The sequence below is a fragment of the Camelus dromedarius genome, chromosome 33, assembly GCF_036321535.1.
Source record: "Camelus dromedarius isolate mCamDro1 chromosome 33, mCamDro1.pat, whole genome shotgun sequence".
NCBI lineage: Eukaryota > Metazoa > Chordata > Mammalia > Artiodactyla > Camelidae > Camelus > Camelus dromedarius.
The window spans coordinates 14191257-14217688 of NC_087468.1; the positions used below are offsets into that span (position 1 = coordinate 14191257).

At 49.0% G+C, this 26432-nt stretch overlaps 1 protein-coding gene across 4 annotated transcripts; it reads right to left on the reverse strand.

Moving 5' to 3' along the window:
- Window positions 1–10158: 10158 nt before the first annotated feature.
- Window positions 10159–25248, reverse strand: THNSL2 (threonine synthase like 2). 4 transcript variants are annotated; one of them, XM_031441289.2, is made up of 10 exons: window positions 25139–25248; window positions 23168–23320; window positions 22829–22975; window positions 21374–21564; window positions 20806–20986; window positions 17974–18204; window positions 13881–14029; window positions 13649–13774; window positions 11220–11371; window positions 10159–10821 (listed from the first exon to the last, which is right to left on the reverse strand). In XM_031441289.2, the coding sequence occupies exons 3-10, from the start codon at window positions 22959–22961 to the stop codon at window positions 10611–10613; spliced, it is 1374 nt and encodes a 457-aa protein (XP_031297149.2). In that variant the 5' UTR covers window positions 22962–22975; window positions 23168–23320; window positions 25139–25248; the 3' UTR covers window positions 10159–10610. The 4 variants fall into 4 exon arrangements, with proteins under 4 accessions (XP_031297149.2, XP_031297147.2, XP_031297148.2 ...); XM_031441287.2 differs by having other exon boundaries at window positions 22829–23063; XM_031441288.2 differs by having other exon boundaries at window positions 20806–20958; window positions 21370–21564; window positions 22829–23063.
- Between the last annotated feature and the right edge of the window lie 1184 nt (window positions 25249–26432).

The following is a 26432-nucleotide window of genomic DNA, read 5'->3' on the forward strand; positions in this document are numbered from 1 at the left end:
ATCCAGCTCAATGGCATTAAGGACATTCTCACTGTTGTGCAACCATCACCGCCATCCACCTCCAGGACCTTTTCATGATTCATCCCAAACTGAGACTCTGTACCCGTTAAACACTAACTCCCCATTCTCCGCTCCCCTGGACCCCAGCAGCCGCTATTCTCTTCCTGTCTCTAAGAACGTGCCTACCCTAGGTACGTCATCTAAGCAGAATCACACGGTATTTGTCCTTTTGTGTCTGACATGCTCAATTAGCATAATATCTTCAAGGTTCACCCATGTCGTAGCAAGAATCACATTTTCTTTCCTGTTTAAGGCCAGATGACGTCCCATTGTATGCTATACCACTGGTTTATCCATTCTCCTGTTGATGGACACTTGAGTGGCTTCCACCTTTGGGCTGTTAGGAATGTCGCTGGGTGCACAGATGTTCATTTAAGTCCTGGCTTTCAGCTTTTTGGCTAAATACCCCAGAGTGGAACTGCTGGATTTTGTGGCACAGACTGATCTATTAAGCATGCAAATTAAACCAGTTTTGTTCCAAGCTTCTCTTGGGGTCTACAAGGGTCTGCATGACGGGCTCCTTCGCAGGCTCAGGAACTCACCCCATTGTCCCCTTACAGACCCCGCCACACCCACACTTACATCCTGGGGGATTCTCAGACAGCCAAGCGTGCCCCGCCCAGAAGCCCCTGCTCTGGCTGTGATGTCCCTCTGGAATGCTCTCGTGCTGGGCTAGCCAGTCCTCCCAGTCGGGGTGACAGCTCCTCAGAGACCATCTCCTGACCCGCCCCCCCGCCCGCCAAAAGCTGGCCCTGCCCCTCTGATGCCCTCTGTTTATTTTCTTTCACAGCTTTATCACAGTCTGGAATTAACTTGCTTATTTTTGTATCCCTCTACGGCCTGCCCCACGTCTGCCCCCAAATGAAAGTTCCAGAGAAGCAGGTACTTGATCTGTTACGTCCTCGCACCTAAAACCATGCTTCGCTTAAAGCCAGCACACTTTACAAATGTGTTGGTTCAATGAATGAATGAATGAATGAATGCAACCCCATGCATTTCCACCTGGGGGGAGTAGGAACGGAGGTTGTGCCTTAGGCCATAGACTAAGCATGGGTATCTTCCAGGAACGTAGGTTTTATTTGAAGATGGGGGAAAATATTATATTTATTTTGAAAAGATATTTTGAGGAGTGTGTCGGTTTCTTGGGACGGCCATAACTAAGGAGCACAAACTGGGTGGCTTAAACACGAGAAATTTATTGTCTCACGGTTCCGGAAGCCAGGAGGCTGGGATCAGATGTCAGCAGGGTTGGTTCCTTCCGGGGGCCGCGAGGGCGGGACCACGGCCATCTTTTCCATGCCTTCATGTCGTCCCCTCTCTGTACGTGTCTGTGTCCTAATCTCCTCTTTTCACGAAGCCACTGATTGTGCTGGTTTAGGGCTCACCCTAAAGACCTCACTGTAACTTAATTACCTCTTTGGAAACCCTGCCTTCAGATGCAGTTATATTCTCAGCTACTGAGATTTAGGACTTCAGCATGTGACCATCTGGGGGACACAATTCAGTCCATTACAGCTGATAAGAATTCCTGTAGTCAAACAATAAAACTAAAAACACACACAAAAATAAAGATAAAAAAAGGTATTTTCACTAACTGCTCACCACTGCACCAAAACGCAGAGAACGTGGGCCAACTCTGTGATTCACAGCACTGACAGGGGATCAGGTACATCTGGGGCCACCAGCTGGATGGTGGCAGAAGCAGGAATGAGAATGGGGCCCCCTGACCCCCAGGCTACTCTGCTGTCCACCACAAGCATCATGTCTGTCCCCAGAACAGGCCTGGACGCCTAGAACAATCTGTCCCAACCCCTCGAGCCAATTACAGCACAGACCCACACACCCAAACATAGCAAGCTTTCTTTACCTAGAAAAAAAAGAAGTTGGGGGGAGTATTCTGGCACATGGAATGGAACCACTTAAATCATCAAAAGGTTATCAATTTTCAAGAATTGTGTAGACTTGAAGGGCCACTCCCTGGTCCTAGCTGGCGCAGGCAGACGGAGCCTTTCTTTGATGATGCTGATGGCCCCGGTGGTGACCCTCATTCTGAGCACAGATTGCCACTAGGATGCCTTTAAACATAAGGTACAGAAAACTCAACTAAAATGTATTTAAATATAACCAGCCTTGTTATCTCCTCTAACTGGGAGTCTGGGACTTGGAGGCTGCAGAGCAGCAGCTCAGAGGTTCACAGCATCCCTCAGGGCCGAGGGCCTGGCCCCTCTCTGTTCTGCCATTCTCCCCGCCTCCCATTCCAATGCCAAGAGGCAGAGCCAGTCCTGGATGAAAATTCCCTTGTCAGGGACACAGTATCAGGCAGGGGGTACTGATATTGTGTGATGATTCTCAAAGTTTGGTCCCTGGGTCTCTCTCTTAACATCTCATGGGCCAAAGCCAGGTGACCGGCCTTTTCTGAGACTGGCCTGCGGAATAGGGCACCACGATTGCTTTATATCAGCCTGTACTCCCCCAAGTCCCAGGGCTCATCCTAACTCACTTTTCCTCTGAAATCCGTTCCACCCCACCCTTGGCAGGGCCACTTGATGTCTTCCCATCTAGTCATTCAACAAACATCTACTGAGCATCTAGGACATGCCAGGCATGGAGAACACAGTAGTGAACAAAAATGGACATTTTTTTGTCCCTATTTCTGTTACAGTACTTGGCATATTTATTATGTTTTGTGGAGTGTGTGATATTCAGCAACTCTCTGAGCCTCAGTTTCCTTCTGCATAAAAGGGGGGTAGTGATGTCCACTTCAATGCTGTAAGCTTTACAGATAATGTACCTTACAGAGGCCAGGAGGTGCCCAGTTCATAACTGATGCACAAGAAATGGTGACTCCACAGATTTGTTTTCCCCAAATGAGGAGTACTTTTCTGGTACGTGAACTCCTTCAATAGCCTGGAATAATATTTTCAAGTGCATAAAATAAAATACATGGGATAAGAAAGAAGACTAATTATATTGAAAGGCAGTTACCAAAATACTTTAAAATGTACTGTAGAACTATATGCTCCTTATTGATAATTAAATAACATAATATCATGTCAGATCTAATACTATTTTAAAGTAGCGATGAGCGTTAATGACATTTCAGGACACCTACAACTGCTACGGTAACGTCATGTGAAAACGTCTGTGATTTTTGTCTTCGGCAAAGTCCCAGGTGCTACTCGTGTTAATTGGGTTGTTTGCCACCATTTATATCTTAAGGAAGTGCTAACTTTCAGGCACAAGCTGGGGGAAATAAAGATGAAGTTTTCTCCCATTTGGTTCTTCTCACCCTTTCTGTCCCAAATTCTATCCATGGACCCTTTGGGAGTTAATAGACCTCAAATTAAAAACCTGCCTCTGCAGGTGGGGCAGAGATGGTCTATTTCCCCCAGGCCCTAAAAGTAGCATCCACTGAGGCCTCAATGTCTAAAAGATTTAATGAGTTTATGTATATATTCTTCATATACATATATAGAGATCAGAAAATGAGAACATACAGAAAGATGTGGACTGGAGTCTTCTTTTCAGACCCTGGAGTCTGGAAGGGCTTTAGACAAGTTCTTCCTGGGTCTATCCAATTTCTTTCCTGTTCCAAACTTTGAAAGATGACCGCTTGAAACCTGCAGGAAGCTACCCGAACTGCAATGCTTAATCTCTAAAAGCATGCCCCAAGCTCCTCTCCCTGGGCCGAGCCCATACGGGCTGCCTGAGTGTGTTGTGTTGACAAGAAGTATTGCTGTGCAAAATGGGAGATCTTGGTGGGGGGGAAGCTATAGCTCAGGGGTAGAGCATGTTCCTAGCATGCACGAGGTCCTGGGTTCAATCCCCAGAACCTCCATTAAAATAAATACATAAATAAACCTAATTACCTACCCCCCAAAATGTTAAAAAAAAAAAAAAAAAAAAGAGAGAGAGAGAGAGTTCTCAATCTCCCTGACCCAATTAGCTGTGTGACCTCGGCTACGTCAACCCTCCTTTCTGAACCTTTTTGATCATCTCTGAAAAGCAAAGGTTGGGGGAGATAATGTGTGTCAAATGAGGCTGCAGACGTACATTCTTTCTAAATTTTCTGTATTTGTTTTTTTAATTGAAGCATAGTTGAGTTATAATATTATATTAGTTTCAGATGTACAGCAGAGTGATTCAGTATTTTTACAGATTATGCTCCATTAAAAGTTATTACAAGATAATGACTGTAATTCCCTGTGCTATACAGTTTATCCTTATTATATATCTGCTTTATACATAGTAGTTTGTATCTCTTAATCCCATGCCTCTACTTTGCCTCTCCACCTTCCCCTCCCCTGTCTTCTATGTCTGTGAGTCTCCTTCTGTCTTGCACATACATTTGTCTGTGTTAGTTTTTAGATTCCACACATAAGTGTTATACAGTATTCTTGCTGTTTAAGAATTCTTCATCTATGGTGTTTTTGGGGGTGTGTGTAATTTCATTTGATAATTTTTTTTAAAGACTTTTCCTGGATCATCTGTCCAACCATCTTAAAATTAAGTCATGGCATCATTTCAGCATCTGCATTTGTACGTGTAACATATTCACAATGGCAAGCAACAGTACCATCTCAGTTGTCACAAACCAGTAAGAGGAGGCAGACAGATGTGACAATATCTGGTGAGCTGGTGCCACATAAAGGTTATCAGACACCCCAAAATGCTGTGCTTGGGATGTTTCCTGGTGGTTAGAATATGAAAAGTGGTGGGAGAGCCAAGTCCTTCCCCTGTAAAGGCGGGGAGACACACTACACAAGCAACAATAGTGAAGTCTTAGGAGTGTGGGTCCACGACCACGCGGCACCGGAGATGGGCGTGCACCGCATGACGGTCACATGTATTAATGAGATTATTCTGAATTTTATTGATTTTGTTTACAGATTTGTTCCCATTAATTTGAGTTTTTATTTGTTTATCCGTATTTAGGAGTTACCAGTATAAGGAGTTTGTAGGAAGTTTTATGTTTGTACATGTTTAGGTAGCATGATTGTAAAACAGAAACTGAGACAACATTGGAAGCATCTGTGATGTGCGTGTGTGTGTATATATTTTTTTCTTTTTTTAACTTTTAAAGAAGGGAGCCCCCAATATTAAATTTGAGAAACAGTGAACTAAAAAAAAGTTTCTGGGCCCCATTCCCCGCTCTGACCTCCAGGGGCTCTAATTCCTACAGAGCAAAGTCAGACCGGTACGCCTGTGGGTTGTGAGGATCCGGCTGCCGGGTGCGGGCGGTCAGTCACCTTGGGAGGGAGAGGGACTTTGAGCGTGTTCTGCCGCCCTCTGCTGGCCGTGTGCACCATCAGCTGGGCTCCTCCTGGGCTTGGAGAATTTGGAGGGCGCATTTGCTCAGAGGTTGGGAAGGTGTTTGGGGAGCAATGTAGCTCGGAGGGATTTTCATTTGCAGGAGTGTTGCCCAGAGCTGGGCCCTGACCGTTCTGAATTCTCAAGACCTCTATTTTGTCTGTTTTACAAGCAAGCACTGTCCCTGCTTGGGGATGAGGCCAGGATCAGGGATGGTGGAAGATGGTGATCCAAGCTACTGACAAGATGAAGGGGAGGCTGGAGAGGTGACACTCCGAGGTCCCCCTAGCGGCCAAACCGAGGGGCGGCTCCAGGGGATCTCCCTCTGGCATGGCCTGATCGGTCCAGAGTCCGGCCTCAGTTCTCAGCTCGGCAGGTGTTACAGGACCTTGGCCTTGATGACTTAGACCCTGAGCATCCACTCGCAGGACAGGAGGTCCCATCCCCAAGGGGAAGTGCAGACACTTCTGCTGCAACAGAAGGTCCCTCGCCTTCTTATAATAGATCTTTGTGATGACTAAGCTGTCAAGGAGAAGGAAAGAGTCCTGAATCTGGGAGCACATCCTCAGTACCCAGCAGACCCCTGGAGACCCAGCCCCGCCCTCTTCACCCCACTCCCACCCTGTCCTGCCCAGACATCTTTCCTCCTCTGGACCCTCCACTCCTCTTGCCAGTTCTGTTCCAATCAACCATTCACCAAGGCCATACTCAGTGAAGGCTGGGTCTGGGGGCCAGGTCCTGGCTTGTGGGGTATTCGACAGTGGCCTTTAAGGAAAGTTTAAGTAGTGGGGGAGCAGGCCCTAAACCAACCCCTGCAACACTGCTGGTCAGTGCGGAGTGGGGGGAGGGGATGTGAAAGGAGGAGGCAGGAGGGCAGCCTGTGCTCCGGCGGCGTTGGAGAACCAGTCCCTCACAGCCCTGGGACAGCCCCTGGCTGCTGCCACACTTTTACCCTTTCACATAAGTCCACCCCAGTCCCATCTTTTCCTACTTTTTCTCTCTCCCCAGAAGTCACCACACTGGCCCTCAGCGTTTGCCCAACAACACCTTGGGGGGGACCCAGGTTGGGAAGTGGATGAATTGATGGGTGGAGCCTAGAAGGGAGTTCCAGAAAGATGCTTTCTTGGGCAAAGGCAGTGAGCTAGACAGAGAAATCAGCCCTCTGCTCTTTCCAGAAGGCTAATGGTCCAGCCCTCCCTATGTTGCTCACCCCTTTTTTATGGGGGACACAGAAAACTCTAACAAAAGCTCCCCAACTTCATCCATCTGAGTCTGAGTCTCTCCAGTGGGACCCACAGGCTGGGCCTCCCTGCCAGCAGCTGAAAATGCCACAGAACCCCTCCCACCCCTCTCTCCTTCCAGGACCAGCATCCCCCGGAGGAACCCAGCTCCAAGTGGGACACTGAGCTACAGGAGGGCTCCCTGCAAAGGTGCCCCCTCCCCAGATGGCCTTTCTCCTAGTGAGGGGCCCCCTTCTCTCCTCCTCCCCCCTCAGACATGGCCCTCTCCCCACCCAGCATGCAAACTCTGACCTGAAGAGAACTTGGGAGCCAAGAGGCCCAGAGCTCCCCACCCTGGTCCAGCACTGAAGTAAAGCTCACAGACCTGCACTCAGCCTCACGCCCCTCCTCCAGGACTCACTGGCTGGGTGGCCTTGGGCAAATTACTTAACCTCTCTGAGCTTCATTTCCTCATCTCTAAAATGGAGCTCCTAATAGCACTCTCGCACACAGCCCTTGGGAGGACTGAAGGCGCCAATGTCTGGGAAGTGCTTTACAAAGGGCTCAGCCCATCATGAGCGCTCAAAAAAGAGAATTATTCCACCATCCCTAGCACTGCAAATGAACGAGGCGCGTTAACCACCTGGTGGGACCACGATGAATCCATGGCATTCAGTCCCCAGATGACCCCGCAGAGCTTGTGCTGACACACTGACGGGGCCAGGGCAACTTCAACCCTGCATCCGGAGCTGTGGCAGCACCGCGGGGCCACGGAGGAACTTTTCCTCCAGGAAAAGGCAGGAGAAGACTAATTCAGGAAGCAGTTAGTAAAAAACACAAGAGAGCTTCAAAGTACTAAAGTGTCAGTGCAGACTAAATTGCGTTCATAATAAGAAGCATTTGGAAGGCGTGTTAGTATTTACCTAGCAATTGGAAATATGTGATCTCATGTCATCCTCAAAACAGGATGGAGAGAGGTAAGTGTTCTAAATAGCAGATGAGGACACCCAGGCTCCCAGAGATGAAGAGACTGGTTTGCAGTCACATCACCAGTTAGCAGATGACTGGGGAAGGAAGGACGGCTTCGACCTGATTCTAATGTCATTTGGTAGCAGGATCTTTGCTTTTTTCTACTGAGGGGGATGTGTGTGTGTGTAGGCATGTATATGTATGTGTCTGTCTGTCTGTCCGTGTTTGTCTGTGTGCCTGGGCACGTGTTCACAGGGCTGAATGTTTCATCTCACTCCTTCACTCCTGTTCTCCTCTGTTCAGCCCCAAGATGCCCTGTGGCCAGAATATCCTGTAGTTCATCATTCGTGTCTATTTGTGCTGTGTCTGATGGCCTTATTCTGGGTCCTCACTCACAGGGGTGACGGCCTCTCAGAGCTGGACAGAGCTCTGAACCATCTAGAAGGTGAGGGGGCTTGTGACCCCTGGTGGCCCCCAACACTGCTCTGAGGCCCTCAGAAATACAGCAGCAAAGAATAAGGAATCCCCGGCTCTGGCTGCCCGCAGCAGGTCCTGGGTGCCAGGGCCAGTGCCGGGCAGGCGGAGCAGGGCAGAGACCTGGAAAGCAGGGCCTCGGCAGCCCCTGGTGGGCCCCCTGGAACAGCACTGCTCTCCTCCCAGATCCACCCACAAGAGGGGATGCCCTGTGGTCCTTTCACAGCAGACCTCAGGGTAGCAGCAACAGCGCCTTCTAGTGGCCAAAATACTCCCCCCACGTGGTGCCTGCCTCTCCTGCCTTCCAGAGGGGCCCCCAGAGTCCAGGGCCTGAGGCTTCTGTTAACATCCACGTGTCTGTGTTTGTCTAACCCCCATCTCAAACCACAGAAGATCTGAACCCAGTAATAGAGCTAAATCCACAACTATCCGTGGTGTGTTCCTGTGTACACAAAACCAAGGTCAAGCTCTAGATCACTGCTGTCCATAGAAACATGATGTGAGTCACATGTAACTTTAAACGCCCTTGTAAAAGATAAAGGGAAAAGATGGAATTAATTTTGATAATATATTTTCTTTAACCCAATACATCAAAATACTATCCTTTGAACAAGTCATCAATATTACAACTATTAATAAGATTTTTAAGGTTTCTTTTTTTCATCAGAAGTCTTTGAAATCCACTATGTATTTTACACTTGTGGTATATCTCAACCAGAGCATTGCATTTTCACTGGAAACACTTATCTATATTTTATGTACTTCATAAAATTTTACAGCTGAAAAAGCAGCTTCACATACTTGCATTTTTCCAATCATACTTAAAAGTTCTCCAATAACTGAATCAAATAAGAGTTTTGAAATTTAAAGGTGAATTAAGTAAACTTTAATAGAACGTAAAATTCAGTTCCTTAGTCATTCTGCTCACCTTGCAAGTGCTCAACAGTTACAAACAGTTCGTGGCTAGACTGTGAAAACAGTGGGAGGAATAAAGCATGCCCTTGTGACAATAAAGCCCCTCTCCCCGTGGGAGAGAATTAGCTGTAAACTTAAAATCTCCGGCCAGGGTTTCCCAAATTAGAATGCAGAAGACTGACTTAGGGGATTTGTAAAAACTGGATGCCCGACCCACACCTAGAGATTTGCCTCTGGAGGCCTGCAGTGGGGGCCAGGAGCATCCACTTTGAGGAGACCCAGGGACCAAACTTTGAGACTCATTACACAGTATCAGTACAGCCTGCCTGATACTGTGTCCCTGATAATTCCAGAATGCACCAGGCCCTGCGCTCAACCAGGACTGCCAAAGACAGGCCCACAGGCAATCCACTGGAGTGCGGGGAGAAAAGGAAAAGGTAACTTTTATTTTTATCCCTTCATCCCTATTTTAGCTTGTGGTTTGTGTAGTCCATACGTAACTTGGTACACATATGTTGGTAGAATGTATTTTTAAAAATTTTAATCAATAGGGGCAAATTCAAAAAGTTTCCACCCATTGTGTTAAGCAGTGGTTTCTATCTTCAAGGAGCTTAGAGATGGGGAGATAATGTCTAACGTGGATAACCTTAAAACAGGGCAGATGAAAGAAAAACTGAGCTTTTGTCAAGGTTCAGAAACAAGAGTCCTTATTTCCAGCCGGGCTGATGAGGGACACAGGGACCAAGGCATGAATAGCCTGTGGGACGGGACTCGTGGCCTCGTCACAGAAGGGCAGGCTCCCGGGGGCAAGTGCAGGGTGGAAGGCATGCAGAAGGGAGAGCTGTCATGTCTTCAGAGGAAAGAACGACCCGACTTCTCTGGGGCAGCATGATGACAGAGGTACCTAAGGGAATGTAGGCATTTGGACGTCGTTTAGTGGTTAAAGAGGGCCTGCTTCTCACTGCTGTGGCCACGCCTTGGTTTAATAAAGATGGTGACCCTGATACAAGAGCCACAGGGCAACGTGACCCAGTTTGAGACCATGCTTCCCCACACCTCCTAGGACTGGAGATCCCAAGCCTCAGCTCCATCCACCACCCCAGGTGCCCCCTACCCCCTCCCCAATTTGGGGCAGCAGTGGAGCGGCCCGCACGGTGGCACCCCCATCACCAGCCACCACGCTCCGCCCACAGCCCATGCAGAGTCACTGTCACACAGAACGTGCACTTTTATTCCAGGGATTCCCAACATTTTAACAGGATGGAAACCTCTGACAAGGCAGGCCAAGACCTCTGGATGTGGCTTGTGGACGAGATCAACTAAGGCTCAGAGACCATGAGCCCCAAATATGTGTTAATGGAGTGAGTGGCCCCCACCTGCACAGGTATAGGGCCTGGGGTCCAAAGTCCTGGAGCCGAGGTGGAGCCTGTTTCATTTGCGCACTGCCATCCATCACCCACGACCCCCGCCGTCTCCAGTGACCAGGCACTACCCAGAGCAGCCGCAGAGCACAGCCGGCTGGGTCCAGACTGCGCTCAGCAGCCCCTTGAGAACCTCCTGCACCGACTCTCAACGAGGATGAGGTGTACAGAGCTCGGAGGGCACGGCGTCCGGGTCCGCAGCCTAAAGGAAGCCAGCCCCGGCCTGGCTATTCCGGGGCGTTCAGGCACTGATCACCTGCTGCCGGCTCAGCTTCTCAATCGTGTCCCGAAGCATCAGCGTCCAGTCGTCACCCTTCCGCATGGCGGCGCAGCGCGCCTCCTTGCTCTCCAGGGCCAGGATCTCCGGGGGGGTCTCTGGGGTCAGCCCGGCGGCCAGCACAGCCTCCGGGAACTTGGCGGCAGAGGCGGGAGCCAGACAGCATCGGGGAGGGCTGTGGGGTTGGGCAGGTGGGAACAGGCGCGCCGAAGCCAGTAGCCAGAGGGACAGGTAGGGGAAGAAGGCGAGGCGAGGAGGGAGAAGCAGGAACGGGGAAGGGTGGGGGAGGGTGGGACATGGAGGAGAAAGAGAGAGGAAGAGACAGATGAACTTGAACTTCTCTCTGCAGTGACTCTGCCAGCGAACTGCTCCTCCTGGTTGGAGACCCAGCTCCACTGGCACATCCGTCATGCCTCTTCTTCTGGGGCCACAGTTCTCAGGACACGGTTCCCCGCTGTACCCATCACGCTCATAAAAGCCATCTGTTCACAGTCCTGTCTCCCCTGCTTGGGGAAGAGGAGGGCCACTGAAAGCCAGCGGGCCCCCCGTGACCCAGGCGCCCACCACCCTTACCTGGGCTGCTGCCTGTCTGTCTGTTGGTAATGGTAGCTCACGGCCACGGCCGAGTGAGGGCACAACAAGTACCAGTTCTCTTCCCAGCAGCGGCTCATGGTCTGGGTGATGGTCTCATCCGACACCGACTCAGACGCTACTGCCTCTGAAAGCTGATGAGTTCTGGGGTCAGGGGGTGGGCAGCAGGGCTGGGGGAATGTGGGGGAAAGGTGACCAAAAATCCTACCGGGTAACACAGCCAGATACACACCAGAAACTCAAATGAAACATTCAGACTGACTAGCTCAGATTCAACTCGGAGAAAAATCTGCCTTCCCACATTTCCCAGTTTGACACAGATTCACTCAAGTTAGGGGAAGGATATGTTTGAGTTTCAGGTCAATACATTTAGTTAGGATTTGGCTCATGAATCAGCAAATTGGTATATAGTTTTGTTGGACAACCTGACGAGACACAGGCGAAGGGCATTCGAGCATCCCTGGGGCTTTTTTGGTGGTGCATCTGCTTCCTGCGGGTGTGAGAACAGCTTCTGTCAGTTCCCACCCAGGTCTGGTGGCACCTCCATCAGACAGAGGAAGACTCCCTGTGGGTGCTTCCTCGGTGTAGACAGTGTATTTGATCGTTCTCTGAAAATGCACTGCGTGCTGACAACATGCCAAAAACCCTGGATATACTCAACTACGTCAGAGACCATAGGGTATTATTATAAATCGTTTCGCTACCTTCCTGACCCATTAAGGGTTCACAGAAGGCAATGAATATATTTTATTTATCTTTGTATCTCCAGCACCTAGCACAGCTCCTGGCTCATGATCGATACATAACATGAAAGAATGAATGAATGAATGTGTTCCAGCAGATGGAGGATCTTCTGTGTGTACAGCCAGGGAGAGAAGGAAGAATCGGGGGATACGGTGTCTGTCTTCATGGAGCATCTCATGGACACAAGGAAAGGGGATGCAGATGTCAAAACAAACTATTAACCAAGTTAGTTGAAATCTGGTTGTGTTATAGGAATGATTCATTCCCCGCACCCGGATTTCTATGTTGAAGCCCTAATCCCAGTGTGACAGTGTCTGGAGGTAGAGCCTTTGGGAGGTAATTAGGTCGTAGGGCTGGAGCCATCAGGAATGAGATTAGCGTCTTTATAAGAAGAGACCAGAGAGCGAGCTAAATCTCTTTCCACCATGTGAGGCAGCCGTCTGTGACCCAGAAGAGGGCCCTCGCCAGAACCCAGCCATGCTGGCACCCTGATTTCAGACCTCCAGTCCCCAGAACTGTGAGAAATACATCTGTGTGGTTTATAAGTCACCGGTCTGCGGTATTTGTCACAGCAGCCCAAACTGATTGACAGGTTGCATCAAAAGAAACATAGATTCTTGAAGACAGAAATTCCACGCCAGTCTGCGTGGATGACTGAGCCCAGAGAACTGTACCCAGTTCTGGGCACAACCCTGTAAGATGGACATTGACTACCCCAAATTATGACGCGGAAGGGACAGCTAAAGAAACCAGGAAGGCTAAGCAGGTAAATAAGATTCTCTCCAATTACGGGAATCAGACTGCTCAGCAGTGCACAAGCTAGAAGTAGCAGATTCCAGCTCAGCATATATGAGGTCGAGAGGTCCTGGTCATTGGAGGTATACACAGTCCGGATGGCCACTCGGTGGGAATGTGGTAGAGAACATTAAAGGTAAATTCAACATATAAAATCCTCTTTTTAATATTAAATAAGTTTCCATCACCAGGCTACATTAAAATAAAAGCAATCCCTTCCAACTAGACTCCTACCACTCTGAGGAGATGAAATTTCTCCTTCTTAATATAAAAAACTATATTCAGTGGCATATATGTGTGTGTAACTGACTCACTATGCTGTACACCAGAAACTAATACAACACTGTAAATCAACTAGACTTCAATTTGAAAAATGGGCAAAAAAAGTTAATAGAACAATAGTCTGTGCTCATACTGGATAGGAAAAGTGGTTTCTAGTTATTATTATTGGAAATCAACAACAATAATAAATAAAAATAATAATAGTTACTATATTTAGCCCTATGTTGCCAGGCAGTATACAAAGTGCTTCATGGGTATCACTTGACTTAAATCTTCAGCAGTGCTATGAGGTAGGCATTCTTATTTTCCCCATTTTATAGATGAGGAAACTGAGGCCCAAAGTTTAAGAAACTGGTCCAAGGTCTCACTGCTGGCTTGGAGTTGAGCCCCATCTGACTCTAAACCAATAATTTCTACTGCCTCTCCTCATTTGACAAATAAATCCACAGAAAGTGACTGCAGAAGTGCCAAGCTCATAGCAGGTACTCGAGGAACAAATGTCCCCTTCCCTTGAACAGATTCTCAAACCCCAAGTCTAATCTTGTGGTTGCACTCTTTCCACACTCCATGTTGTGTGGGTGGGGACTGACCTTGCTGTGCAGCTCCTCAGGCAGACTCACACTTTGGGTCCTTTCAAACTGCTCCATGAGGGCTCTTGTCCCCTGGCTGTCAGAGCCGGAGAGCAGCCAGAAGATCCTCTCCATGTTGTAGGGCACCTGGGCAGAAAGGCAGGGTCCCGGGGGTCACACTGACCTCAACCCTTGTCCATCTCCACCCAACCAACACCTGGGTCCGACCTGCACACCTCCTCACAGGTCCCACCTGAATGTCCATCGCTGATGCCAAGGTTGGTTTGACTGCCCTGGACAGAGAGAAGTCTCCCCGCTGGACAGTCCTGTGGATGATGTCATTGCAGTTCACCGCCACGGCCAGGTGGATGGGCAGACCCATCTTCTGAGCAATGCACCCGGCTTAAGACAAAAGAGGAGAAGCATCATGGTTTCTTAGTGCACAAACAACAAAAGGAAAAACAGATAAAGTGAACTGCATCAAAATTGAGAAACTTTTGTGCTTGTTGAAGCTTTTGTGTGTCAAAGGACACTGTCGAGAAAATGAAAAGACAACCTACAGGATGGGAAATCCTATTTGTGACTCGTATATCTGATGAGGGACTTGAACCCTGAACAACTCATCAATAACAACACAAACAACCCAATTAAAAAATGGGTGAAGATTTCCCTGGTACTGGTGATGCTGAGCAACTTTTCATGTTCCTGTTGACCATCTGCATATCCTCTTTTGGAAAAATGTCTTGTCAGTTCTTCTGCCCATATTTTAAATGGGTTGTTTGTTTCTTTTTAATTGAAGAACAGTTGAACAGTTGATGAACAGTTGATGTAAAATGCTGTATTCGTTTCTGGCGTACAGCATCGATGGACTTGGAGGGCAGTATGCTGAGTGCAGTAAGTCAGACAGAGAAAGACAAATACTGTCAGATATCACTTATATGTGGAATCTAAACAAATGCAACCAACTAGTGAACATAACAGAAAAGAAACAGAGGGACAGATATAGAGAAAGAGCTACTGGTTACCAGTGGGAGACGAAAGGCAGAAGCGAAAGATGGAGGTGGAGGATTAAGAGGTACAGACCATCAGGTATAAATTAAGCTACAAGGACATATTGTACAACATGGGGAATATTACAATTTTATTATTATTTTATAATAGCTATAAATGGGATATAACCTTTACAAACTGTGAATCACTATATGGTATACCTGTAACATAATATTGGACATAAACTATACTTCAATTTAAAAAATATGATATTGTAAAATAAATACATAAATAAATTTTTTAAAATGGGCAAAGGACTTGAATAGACATTTCTCCAAAGAAGATCTACAAATGGCCAATGAACACATGAAAAGATGCTCAACATCATTAGTCATCAGGAAAACACAAACGAAACCCACAGTGAGGTACCATGTCATACCCAGTAGGATGGACAGATAATAACCAGTCTTGGTCAGGATGGGGAGAAACTGGAACCCCCATGCACTGTTGGTGGGAATGTAAACAGTGCAGCTGCTTTGGAAAACAGTCTGGCAATTGCTCTAAAAGTTAAGCATAGAGTTTTAATATGATCCAGAAATCTACTCCCAGTTATATATACTCAAGATAATTGAAAACAGATCCACACAAAGACATACACAAATGTTCATAGCAGCATTATTCAAAATAGCTAAAATACTGAAATAATCCAAATGTCCATTAACTGATCAATGGATAAATAAAATGTGGTGTAGGCATAGAATACAACAGCACTCAGCCATGAGAAGGACCAAAGCACTGATCAACACAGATGAGCCTTGAAAACATTATGCGAAGTGAAAGAAGTCAGACACAAGCCACGTATTGTATGATTTCATTTATATAAAGTGTCCAGAATAGGAAAAATCTGTACACGCAAAATAGATTAGTGGTTGCCTAAAGCTGGGAGGACAAGGAATGACTGCTACTGGGAACAGGGCTCCCTCCTAGAGTGATGAAAATGTTCTAAAATTGATTATGGTGATGGTTGCACAAATCTGTGTACACTAAAAACTCTTAAGCTGTATACTTTATTTTATTTAAAAAAATTTTATTGAAGTATAGTTGATTTGCAATGTTGTGTTAGTTTCAGGTGTACAGGAAAATGATTCAGTTATACATATATGTATCTTTTTCAGATTCTTTTTCATTATAGGTTATTATAAGATATTGAATATAGTTCCCTGTGCTCTACAGTAGGTCCTTGCTTACCTATTTTGTATATAGCAGTGTGTATCTGTTAACCCCAGATTCCTAATTTATCCCTCCTCCTCCTTTCCCCTTTGGTAACCATCTGTGTCTGTGAGTCTGTTTCTGGTCTGTAAATAAGTTCATTTGTGTCATGTTTTAGATTCCACATATAAGTGATATTACATGATATTTATCTTTCTCTGTCTGACTTACTTCACTCGGTATGATCATCTCCAGGTCCATCTGTGTTGCAGCAAATGGCATTATTTCATTCTTTTTTTCAAGTTGTATGCTTTAAATTAGTGAATTGTATGGTATAGGAATCATATAGCAATAAAGTTGTTACAAAAAAAAAAAAGAAAAAAGAAAGAGGGGGAGAGAATGTTACTGTGCTGGATACTGTTCTCCGTGCCACGCCCCCCGCCAGGCACTGACACACCCGCTCACCACCATTTGCAGAAGAGAAAACAAAGGTTCTGAGAGGTTGAAATGGCCCATCCAAAGCCTGCTAAGTGGCAGAGTAAGGATCTGAACTAGGTCTGCCTAAGTCCGGAGCACATGCTCTTGTCCCCTGAGAGCCTCCTGGAACCATCGCCTGCAGACTGAGTGTCCTGGAAAGGGACTGGGGGAGGACAGGGCAGCACCCTCCGGTCACCGTAATAGCAGTTCCTGTCTGCATGGAACAAGCAAGGAGTTCCTCACCCTGAGAGACAGAGAGCCCAGAAAGGTAACATAAGTTTAGGAAGGTTCCTTGAACGGTTTATCTCAGATGAGTAGGTAAAAAGTTAGGGGTAACCACACCACCCAATATCACTCTTAATTTTGCAAAGCGCCTTCACAGTCTTAGTTGATGTGATCCTCATGTCACCTTGTATATGACAGAGGAGCAGTGGAGGTTCAGGCGGGTCCAGGACTTAAGGTCAAGCGGCTGGCTGCTGCTGGGGTAGGGCTAGACTGGAGCTCCCTCTGAAAATGTGACTTTTGTGCCAGGCACTGTGGCAGGCACTGGGACACGTGCAGGGGGCATCACTCACTTGGGGGTGAAGCAAATGGTGAGGGTGGTGGGCTTCCTCCTTGTGTGGGAAGAAGGCTGAACGTCCTTATCTAACAGCCAGCTCACCGTTCCTTCCATCCCTGTGTTAGTGGAAGGAGTCAGGACTGCTAAGATGCTTTCATGATCTCACCTAAGCCATCCTTGGTGCCCATCAGAAGCGACGCCACTGACAGAACCATTGGAAACGGTAACCCAGCCCATCAGGAAGTAACCTCACGAGCTCGAGAGGATGCAGACTCCGGAGCCCGCCTGTCTGGGCTGCAATCCCGGCTCTGCGACTGACGAGCGTGTCACCAGGGGCAAAATGACCGGCTTCTCTGTGCCTCGGCTTCCTCATTATAAAATGGAGCTTATAGGATCGTCCCCCTCATAGGCACACAAGGATCAAACAAGTTAATACACAAGAAGCGCTGAGAGCAATTCCTGATGCAATCCGTCTAGTGCTTCACAAACATTTAGCATCAGCCCAGGAAATGACTTCAATGCCACGCCGCTGCACAGCACCTGACCCTCACAAAGTTCACGTACACACAGAAACGATCTTATTTGTGCCTCACGGTTGTCCTGAGAGATACAGTAAATGGTTCAGTCTCTCTTTTACAGCCAAAGAGCTGAGTCTAAGGGACAACCATTCAGCTCGTAAAGGACCGAACTGGGGCCAGAGCCCCAAGTCCAGAGCTCTTTCCACGTCACGTGGACTCTGGGGAGAACACACTCCCACAGCAGGCAGCGGGCCGAGGCTGGGAGTAAAGTCCCTGTTTCTGGAAGAGAGCACTGCCAGCCGGGCACAGCGGCTGAGCTTTGACCTTGTCTCTCCACCCTTGGCTGAGCAAACGCATCAGATCAGGAGGCTGGAGCATGTGGAGGTTAACCCGTCACTTTCTCCCTTGCCCCCAACCCCAGAGAGAGAGGCAGAAGTGTTCTGGGGGCTTCTGCGTCGTTTCCATCACCTTCAGACTCAGTGTCCCCTAGGACTTAACCTTTGTCTTCACAGTTACAGCCAAAGAGCAGCTGGGAGGACTGGGGCCACGGGCATTTTTCTGGAAAGTCCATTTCCGCCCAGGGGTCTCCTTACCTGCCAGGTTACCAGCAGCCCCTGTTGGCACAACCACCTCCACAGCGGGCAGGGGGTCCGTGTCTAAGGATGGTGCACACCGGAAATAGGCGAAGAAGTGGTGGGCCATTTGCACCAGGACCCGGGACCAGTTGATTGAATTCAGACTCATCAGATTGTGCTTCTTGACAAAGGCCACGTCTGCAAACACGGCCTTGATCGGCTCGTCCAGCTCATCACTGTTCCCCTCCACTGTCAGGGGAGAGAGGAGGGGAGCTATCAGGGGCATGAAGACCCCCAGGGGGTCAGCACTGGTCCACAAGGCCCCCATGCTGAGTCCATCCTGCTGCGACCTTCGCTCACCTTGGTTTCTTTACTCTCATGTGTCTTGGCCTGGTATTCTAGACTCAAAATTAAGCTTCTCAAGGACAGAAACCATGTCTCATCTCCTTGTCATCTTTCCAATGTTTCTACCGTTATATAAAATTAGTTATAAAATGTCAGCCTTCTGGGATATTGGGGGAAGAATTCCTCTTGGTGCTCCACGCCTACTTCCCCTCCCTCTGGGAGCAAGGAAGGATGCTTCATCAGGTTGTGAGATGCTGAGACGCTGATCTTTACTACACGGTCCTCTATTAGGGGCTGGGGGGAAAAGAGTCACTCCTCTCACGTGGTCTGTCTTTCTTCTCCCATTGAGATCACAAGGGTTACGTGCCCTCTACCCCTATGTGGCAGGTAAGCTTGCACAGGCAGAGCTTCTCCTCCCTCAGCTGAGTGTGTACACACTCCAATTTATAGAGGAATTACTGGGTAAATTTATGGGCAAATCAGCTACTAGTCCAGGTTGCATTTCTCAATCCAGCCCAACCAAGCAATCAAGCCAAAATTGATCTCTTTTTCGAAACTTGGGTCTATTTCTCCATTGGATCCAAACTTGGAGGAGAAGGGGGTAAGATTATTGGGGGGAAGTGCCAGAGTTGGCTCTGAAGTTACTATTCATTCCACCCGTCACCACTGTGTAGCAGCAGAGGCTGCAGGACTGACTCCAGATCTACACACAAGAGGGATGTTTGCTGGGTTCTAGGGAAAGATTCACTGCTTCGACAAGAGCCACAGGAAGAGACACTTGGTTACCGTAAGTAACCATCATATGCTGCAAGAGGAATGAGCCTGAGGACTGGAAGATGGAGCTGAGAACCAGGGTCCCTGAAGGCACTACTGAGTCACTGAACCAACCAATCGGGAGCCCATCCCACCTCTAGACTCCCAGATATATGTGCTGGAAAACATTCCTGTTCAAGCCAGTCTGAGTTAGATTTTCTGTTACTTTCAGCCAAAAACCTCCCAAATAATATATAACTAGCTCTTGCTGATTACTCTATGCTTAAGAAGAATCAAATACATGTATGTATGGAAATTAATGACTTTAGAAAACATCAGTGTCCAACACACAATAGTCCAGGTGGCCCGTCCCTACTCCCTGAAATGTTAACTCCTGAATTTATCCACATCCTCCGGGAAACCAAATCAGAAGATTCCCGAAAAGAAAGGGAGAACTTGGCAGCAGTTTAGAAACAAAAACTAATTCCTTGAAAGGCCACAGCCTTATCTTCCGGGAGCTCAGAACATGTATGCCACAGAGATGCCCTTCAGCTCCAGCAGCAGCACATTAGGACCATACACTTTTCACTGCAATGTGTATGTGCTTGTTAAAGGAAAGAGGCAAGGGGGTCTCTGCTTACTTGCTAACAAACGGACAAAGAATATTCATGCTGCTCCCATGGGTCAGGTTTGTTTTCACTGTGCTTTTGGACCTTGACAAAACTGATGTTACAGAAAACATTCTTGGGGGGGAAGGTCTAGCTCAGTGGTAGAGCACACGCTTAGCATGCAGGAGGCCCTGGGTTCAATTCCAGGATTATAACAGGAGGCCAGGCTGTCATAGAAGGGACGCTGTCTCTCACCACATTTGCTGTCCTGCCAGACGAGTGATCAAACCAAGCCTGGCCACCTGGACACCTTGCCCCAGGCCACAGTGTAGAAAACCTCACCAAGACCCCCTGCTGTTCATAGTCCCATCCCTACCTTGGGGCTACTTGGGGTGGAGTGGGGTGTGAGAAGTAGAAATAAAAAAATTTAAAGGATGGCTTCACTCAAGCTCACCTCACCTCCCTACACCCTTGACCCCCGTGATGATTAAACGCACTGGGAATAGATGGCCAGACCTTAAGGAGATGGTTTTCTGTCTTTCCGCAAACACAAAATGCCACAATTTGTCATGTGGCTCAGGAAGGGGGGGTTACTAGCGATGGGGACCCCTGAGTAGCTTCCTATTTTAAATACTTAGACCTACTAACCAAGGTCAGCGCTTAGCCGATTCTAGACAGCAGGGGAGGGCGTGAGCTGCCAACAGGTAACGACACATTCTCTAAAAGTAATTATTTAATAGGTTTTTGCCCTCTAAACCTCAGTGCCGCAGCACAAAACCCAAGTCACTAGCCTCAGGCTATGGCTCCGGGTGGCTGCCTGTGTCCGAGGCACCGGCAGGTTGAACCTGCATGGAGGTGGCATTCTTTGGGGTATGGTTCTAAGCCTGCGCTTCCTAGCCTGATCGACATGGTGAGTATTGGTTTATGTATTCGTTACCTCCAGTAGTCTCTGAGCCTGCTCGGAGCAAAGCCAAGGCACATATCAACCTCAAAACATGACTGATGAGGGAAGGGAAGGGGAGAGAAAGGGAGGAGGAAGGATGGCCAGCTCGTCAATTGACTGGTTTTATTCCAGCCCATCTCCCAAAATAGACCCACTCAAGGCAGGGCCAGGCTGTCCCTGGAGCCTCTGTCCCACGCTTGCCTCCAAACACGTGGACGTTCTCCCTCAGCACCGTTGTCATCTGGAGCTCCTGAATCCTTGTGCAGTGACCCTTGGGCAGCAGGACGATGATGTCCACATTCTTTGCCCCATGAACACTCTCGATGGCAGCACTCCCAGTGTCCCCAGAAGTTCCTGGATGGGATGAAGGAGGAAGCCTCCCCTTTAGAATCAAGAAGATGGAAAAGGAAAGAAATGGCCCCTTTAGGACCATTGTTGCAAGTAAGGCAAGATCTATACCTTAACTGCTTGGAGGGTAGGAACCTGGGTCTTAATCTGGAGTCCTTCAACCTCCAAGAGAACCAGACTGAAATGAGGGCATCTGTGAACCTGGCATCCTGTAATCTATGCATTTTATGTATTTTTAAATACTATTCTGAGAAGATTCCATAGCCTCCACCAGACTGTCAAAAGGTGACACAAGAGAAGGTTAAGATCTCTACTCTAGAAGAACCAGCAACACACTCCTCGAGACATCAGTGGAGGGCATCCTAGGGGTGGACACCGGCAAGATGGGGCACCAGCGCGCATGCGCACAACGCACACCTACAACCACAGTGACGCGCTGCTTCCTCTTCTCCAGGAAGCGCTGCAGGAACTGTGCGGTGCAGCCCAGGGACAGGTCCTTAAACGCGTACGTGACCCCGTGCCACAGCTCCAGCACGTTCAGCCCGTTCCTCAGCCTGGACAGATGGACCACCTCTTTGTGTCGGAATCGGCTGAAGGCTCGGTCGATCAGACCTGTGGGGGGAGGGGGGGAGGTTGGACAGTGAATGAAGGGCATTATCTCTTCTCTCAAGTTCTTAGTCTCTTTACACTTTTACATTTGAAATTTCTATCTCTTGCTACCAGGTAGAAAGACCAGAAATTTTTCTCTAAAAGATGCTGTGTCTGAATGTGTGTGTGTGTGTGTGTGTGTGTGTGTGTGTGTGTGTGTGTGTGTGTGTGTGTGTGTGTGTCTATTATAATCCTAAGGAAAAAGTCTGAAAGACACGAACCAAACTGTTCATGGGTTCCTCTTAGTGGCTCCCCCAGAGGCAGAACTGCTGCTGTAAGACTTCTGTTTTTCACTTTATAAACTTCTTCATCATTTGGATTTGTTGTGTGCACGTATTCCAACAGAGGTTCAATTAAACAATTATGCAACAAACAAATCAGTGTCTCATCTCTTCTAATTTTCCTTCCTAAAGATAGGAAGCTGTTTGCTTGTTTGTTTGTTTTTACATCACTTAACCTCACACCTGTGCTGCCAGAAACTTGGGATGGTTTACGTACAACCCTGCCTAAGGCTAAGGTCATCCAGAGTAGTGTTTCTCAAACTTTAATTGGCAAACCAATCACCTGGGATCTGAAAATGCAGATTCTGGTTCAGGAGGCCTGAGGGAATCTGAGAATTCTAATGAGAACTCAGGCAATGCCATAAGAGCTAGTCTTCCAACCACATTTTGAGTCCTCATCTTCCCAGCCTCAGATTCTCACCATCACCCTATGCATTATATTATACACTTGGTCCACAGACCAGCACCAGTAGTATCATCTGGATACTTGAGAGGAATGCAGAATTCTCAGGCCCATCCCAGACCTACCTAATTAGAATCCACATTTTAACGAGATTCCCAGGAGGGATCTGTAAGCACATTACAGTTTGAGACAAGCCGTTCCAGGACCCTCTCAAAGTCCTTTCTGGAATTATCATTCAAGAAAATAAAACAGCAACCTGAGGTTCAGGTGCTTTGTATGCAGGAAGGAAATATCCCAACATTCAAGCATCTCAGGTTGATGGTGATACCCCTAGTCTTGAAAGAGTTTTTTTAAAAATAAACTAAAAAAAAAGTTCTCTGCTGTTGACTTTGGCATTCATCTCCCTGGAGGTGAGTGGGAGCAGGATGGATGAACCTCCTAGGGGTTAAATGATGGATTTGCAACTCTGTAGGGGCAGTTGGAGGAGCGGGACTGGGCTGGCAGAAGAACAAGATGGGAGAGCAGGAAGGAAGGAGATGCTCACCGGTTAAGTCATCCCTTGAAATGAGCTGAGGGCCAATGAAGAGGGCACACAGCTCCTTCACCAGGTCGGGGTAGGAGAGCGTACTCCACTGACGCAGGGTCTCTCTGTCCAGCTGTGGGAGCTCCTCGGGCATGTAGAGGCCCCCATCTGGAGCATAGCCAGAGAAGAGGGCCCCCTCAAAGTCGACCCGTGGGGCCATCCCCCGAGTGCTGACGTACCACATGACACTGGAGACCTGAGGGAACAGCCCCAGGGGCACTTGATACCCAAGCTCAATACCCTGCAGGACAAAGCTGAAGGATACACAGTCCCCTCAGCTGGCCCCGAGCCATCACTCACCAGGGTAAGTGCCCAGACTGGGAGACTGGAGTTCTGTGAAGTCTTACGCCAGCTTCATTTGAGATATAGCTTCACCGGCTTAGATTCATTTCTCTGCCAGGGCCAGAGGGGAACCCCTGCCCTCTGGCGATAAAATCACCTGAAGCCTTCCACCTGTGAGAAAGGGAATGACCTTCAACTGACTTGGAGGAATTTTGGTTTCCTAGACTGGAGATCTGACACCTCTGAGCCCAGTGCAAGTCCTCCACGGGCTGCCACATGCCGCTCTGGAGCCTGTGAACATAAGTGCCTCCAACTTAGAGACAGAGACAAATTTAACTTTCCCAATCATGAATCTTTTAAAACTGGACGTGGATACTAATAACAATGAAGCTGGGACAATGGGTATAAGCCAGAACTGTCTCAAGCAAATGAAGCACAGGGTCACCCGGGATGGGGATGCACTCCAAAGAAATGAAATCAGGGTACCTCCAAAAGCCAACTGCAGGGAGTAGGCAAAGAAGGCCCAGTGTCTCACGAAGCAGAACCAGGGTAGGAGGAAAGGGAGGAACTTCTGTAACTCTGTGGCAAGGGTTACAGCCAATGCCAACCACCCAAGACCATGGAGTAAGCAGAGGGCGATCCTGTCTGGCCACTTCCTGGACCAGACTGAAGGAAAGGAGGCAATTGAGCTGTCAGAGAAGCTGCCACAGGCAAGAGGGCAGGAGCAGGTGCTGACAGGGCTCCGAGGAACAGCCAGAGAAAACTGCGGAACACGCTTCCCTGGGGATGGGGGTGAGGTGGACCACAGCACACCTGGGGTGCTGGGCTCTGTTCTGGGCTCCCCACTTTAAGGAGGATGAGAGCAAAGTGGCCCGGAACAGATGAGCAGGCCTGACACCAGGCTCTGCACATATCAGTGGAGGAACTGGACTGATTAGCACACAGGTGGCTGTCCTCACCGGGAAGGGCGACCTCCGTTCTGTCCAACGACCTCATGGAGCAGCCTTCTCAGGCCACCAGGGCAAAGCTACAGAGAATATACACCCCTGGGTTCAATGTCAACCAAACTGAGGAGCCCAGCAGCTGCCACAGGAGGTGGTGAAGGCGAGGAAGAAAATCAAGCGCTCTTGTGGGGCTGTCCTACGGGGGCTGCGAGCATCGGGCAGGGACTGGACTAAGCGACCTCTGGCGCGCGGGGTTTTATAATTTGCTCTTGTGACTCAGCTGGGCCCTATTCCGGACGGCAGGCAGGTCAGGAAAACTCTGACCCCTAACCTGGATAAAAAACAAGAGAAACAAGAGGCCGCCCCAAAGCAGGGAAACCTTTCAGGAAGGGCTCCTCCCCGAGGCGAAGAGGTTTTCTCAGCAGGGATAGGGGCGGGGCGGCTGATGATCGCCCCGACCGCCGACCGCAGGCTGCGCCCCTGGGGTGGAGGCGAGGCCGGCCCACGGCGGGCGCCGGCCTCCCGGGGTCACTGAGCACCAGTCCTCCCGCTGGCCCCGCCTTGGGCCAAGAAGGTTTTGCTAAGGTCTGCGGGATAAGCCTCTGAAAACCTCGCAGACTTCTCCGTGTCGGGGCTCCCCCGAGAACGGCACAAACCCTGCAGAAAAGTGCAAAGCATCGGAAACCCTCAGCCCTCTTAGGTTCCCCCGAGTCGCAGCGCCCGAACTAGAGGCTGAAGAAAGGGGCAGGGAGGCCGACCCAGCCACCCTGGAGCCGGGGTTGAGCGAAACGGCGATAAGTTCAAGAGCTCAGAAGTCTCGCTACCGATTACCCCGGGGAGGGCGCCGCGATCGCCGGGAGGGGACACGGGAGGGGACCCGAGGAAGAGACCCGGGGCCGGCGCGCGCGCAGGGGGCCCGGCTGCCAGGGCGCCCGCTCGCGTGGGACGGTCAGGGAGGCGAGCGAGCGGCTGAACCCCAATCCCCGCCCCGGAATCGCCAGGCTGGGCCGCAGGGCCGGAGGGCTGCGGGGCCGGGACCAGTTACCGGGTCCCAGGCTCCGGGCGGCGACGGGGCTGCCGGGCTCCGGACATGCGAGCGGGACGCGGCCGCGGCCGCTGAGTCCAGGCTTCCGGGCGGAAGATGAGCTGCGGGGCGGGGCGGGGCGGGGCGGGGCGGGGCGGGGCGGGGCGGGGCGGCCAAGGGCGGGAGAAAGCGGAGTGGAAAGATGTGGAGGTGGGAGCGACAGGGGATGACAACGAGAGGGAAACCATTTATTCCTCCCTTGGCATGTTTTTAAGAGACTTTGCTGCTAAGCGCTTTATCCACAGTCTCTTAATCTTCATGGCAGCCCTGAAAGTACCACACGCCTGCATTTTTCAGATTAGAAAGCCGAGGGCAAGTTGGAAAGAAGAAAAACCCTTTCTTTTTGGGGCTTCATGCTTCCCACCTACAAAATCAGAAGGCTGACAAACTCTTTGTTTCTCAAACTAGGGCTAGTGCGTCAAGAATGCAAAATCCTTGAAAAAAAAAAAAAGAATGCAAAATCCACAGGGATACTTGACATCGGCTTAACTCAAAAAGTCTTTGTAGGAAAGCGCTTTCCTATTAAGCATAGACCTGTTCTAGGGTAAAACGCATCCCAAATTTATTTTAAACAAAAAAACGCAATACACTTGAAAAAATGTCCTCCGGATATAGTCAAATGACCCTGGATTCGCATTCATGTTCCTAGGACCCAATGGCACTAGACGGCAAGGTTTGGGGAGCTGGATGGGACAGATGCCGGCTAAGGTTTAGACTTGCCTCCAGACTGGCCCTCATGGGGATGGAGGGCATGGACAGCTGCCCTATGATGTGGCGGTTCTTCTCCTATCTTCTTCCTATTTATGACTTTCTCCTAACCTGTGGTCTCTGCTTACTCAAATTACTTGCCCTTCAAACTCTGGCCCGCACATGGTACCCATTTGACATATCCGTACAAGTGCATACACCCCCATTGACTGACTCCAGTCTGAGCGGGTCTCAGATTCCTGAAAGCGAGAGTTTGCTCACCATGGAATTCAGCCAGAGGCCAGGGGTACCATTCCCAGAGAGGGATATAGGCCCAGCAGGAACCCCCAAAGAGTTTCTATCCACTGCATCAAGTGTACTTAATCACTCAGAGGTCAGGGAAACTGAGGTTCATGGCAAAAATGCTGTAAGATGCCACAGCATTTGTTACAGTGCTCATAACCAACCAAGATGGCATCTCCAAGGACACAAGCTTAGCATGTGCGAGGTACTGGGTTCAGTTCCCAGGACTTCCATTAAAAAAAAAAAAATCACCACGACAAAAAGA

Bases quoted from the DNA above. Each gene is read 5' to 3' on its own strand.
- THNSL2 (XM_031441287.2), bottom strand. From the start codon at position 23,051: ATGTGGTACGTCAGCACTCGGGGGATGGCCCCACGGGTCGACTTTGAG. The intron at 21,565-22,828 runs GTGAGCATCTCC...CTCCCCCCACAG, and splicing joins TTCAAGGGATGACTTAACCG to GTCTGATCGACCGAGCCTTC. The intron at 10,822-11,219 runs GTAAGGGTGGTG...CCAACCCCACAG, and splicing joins ACAGACAGGCAGCAGCCCAG to CCCTCCCCGATGCTGTCTGG.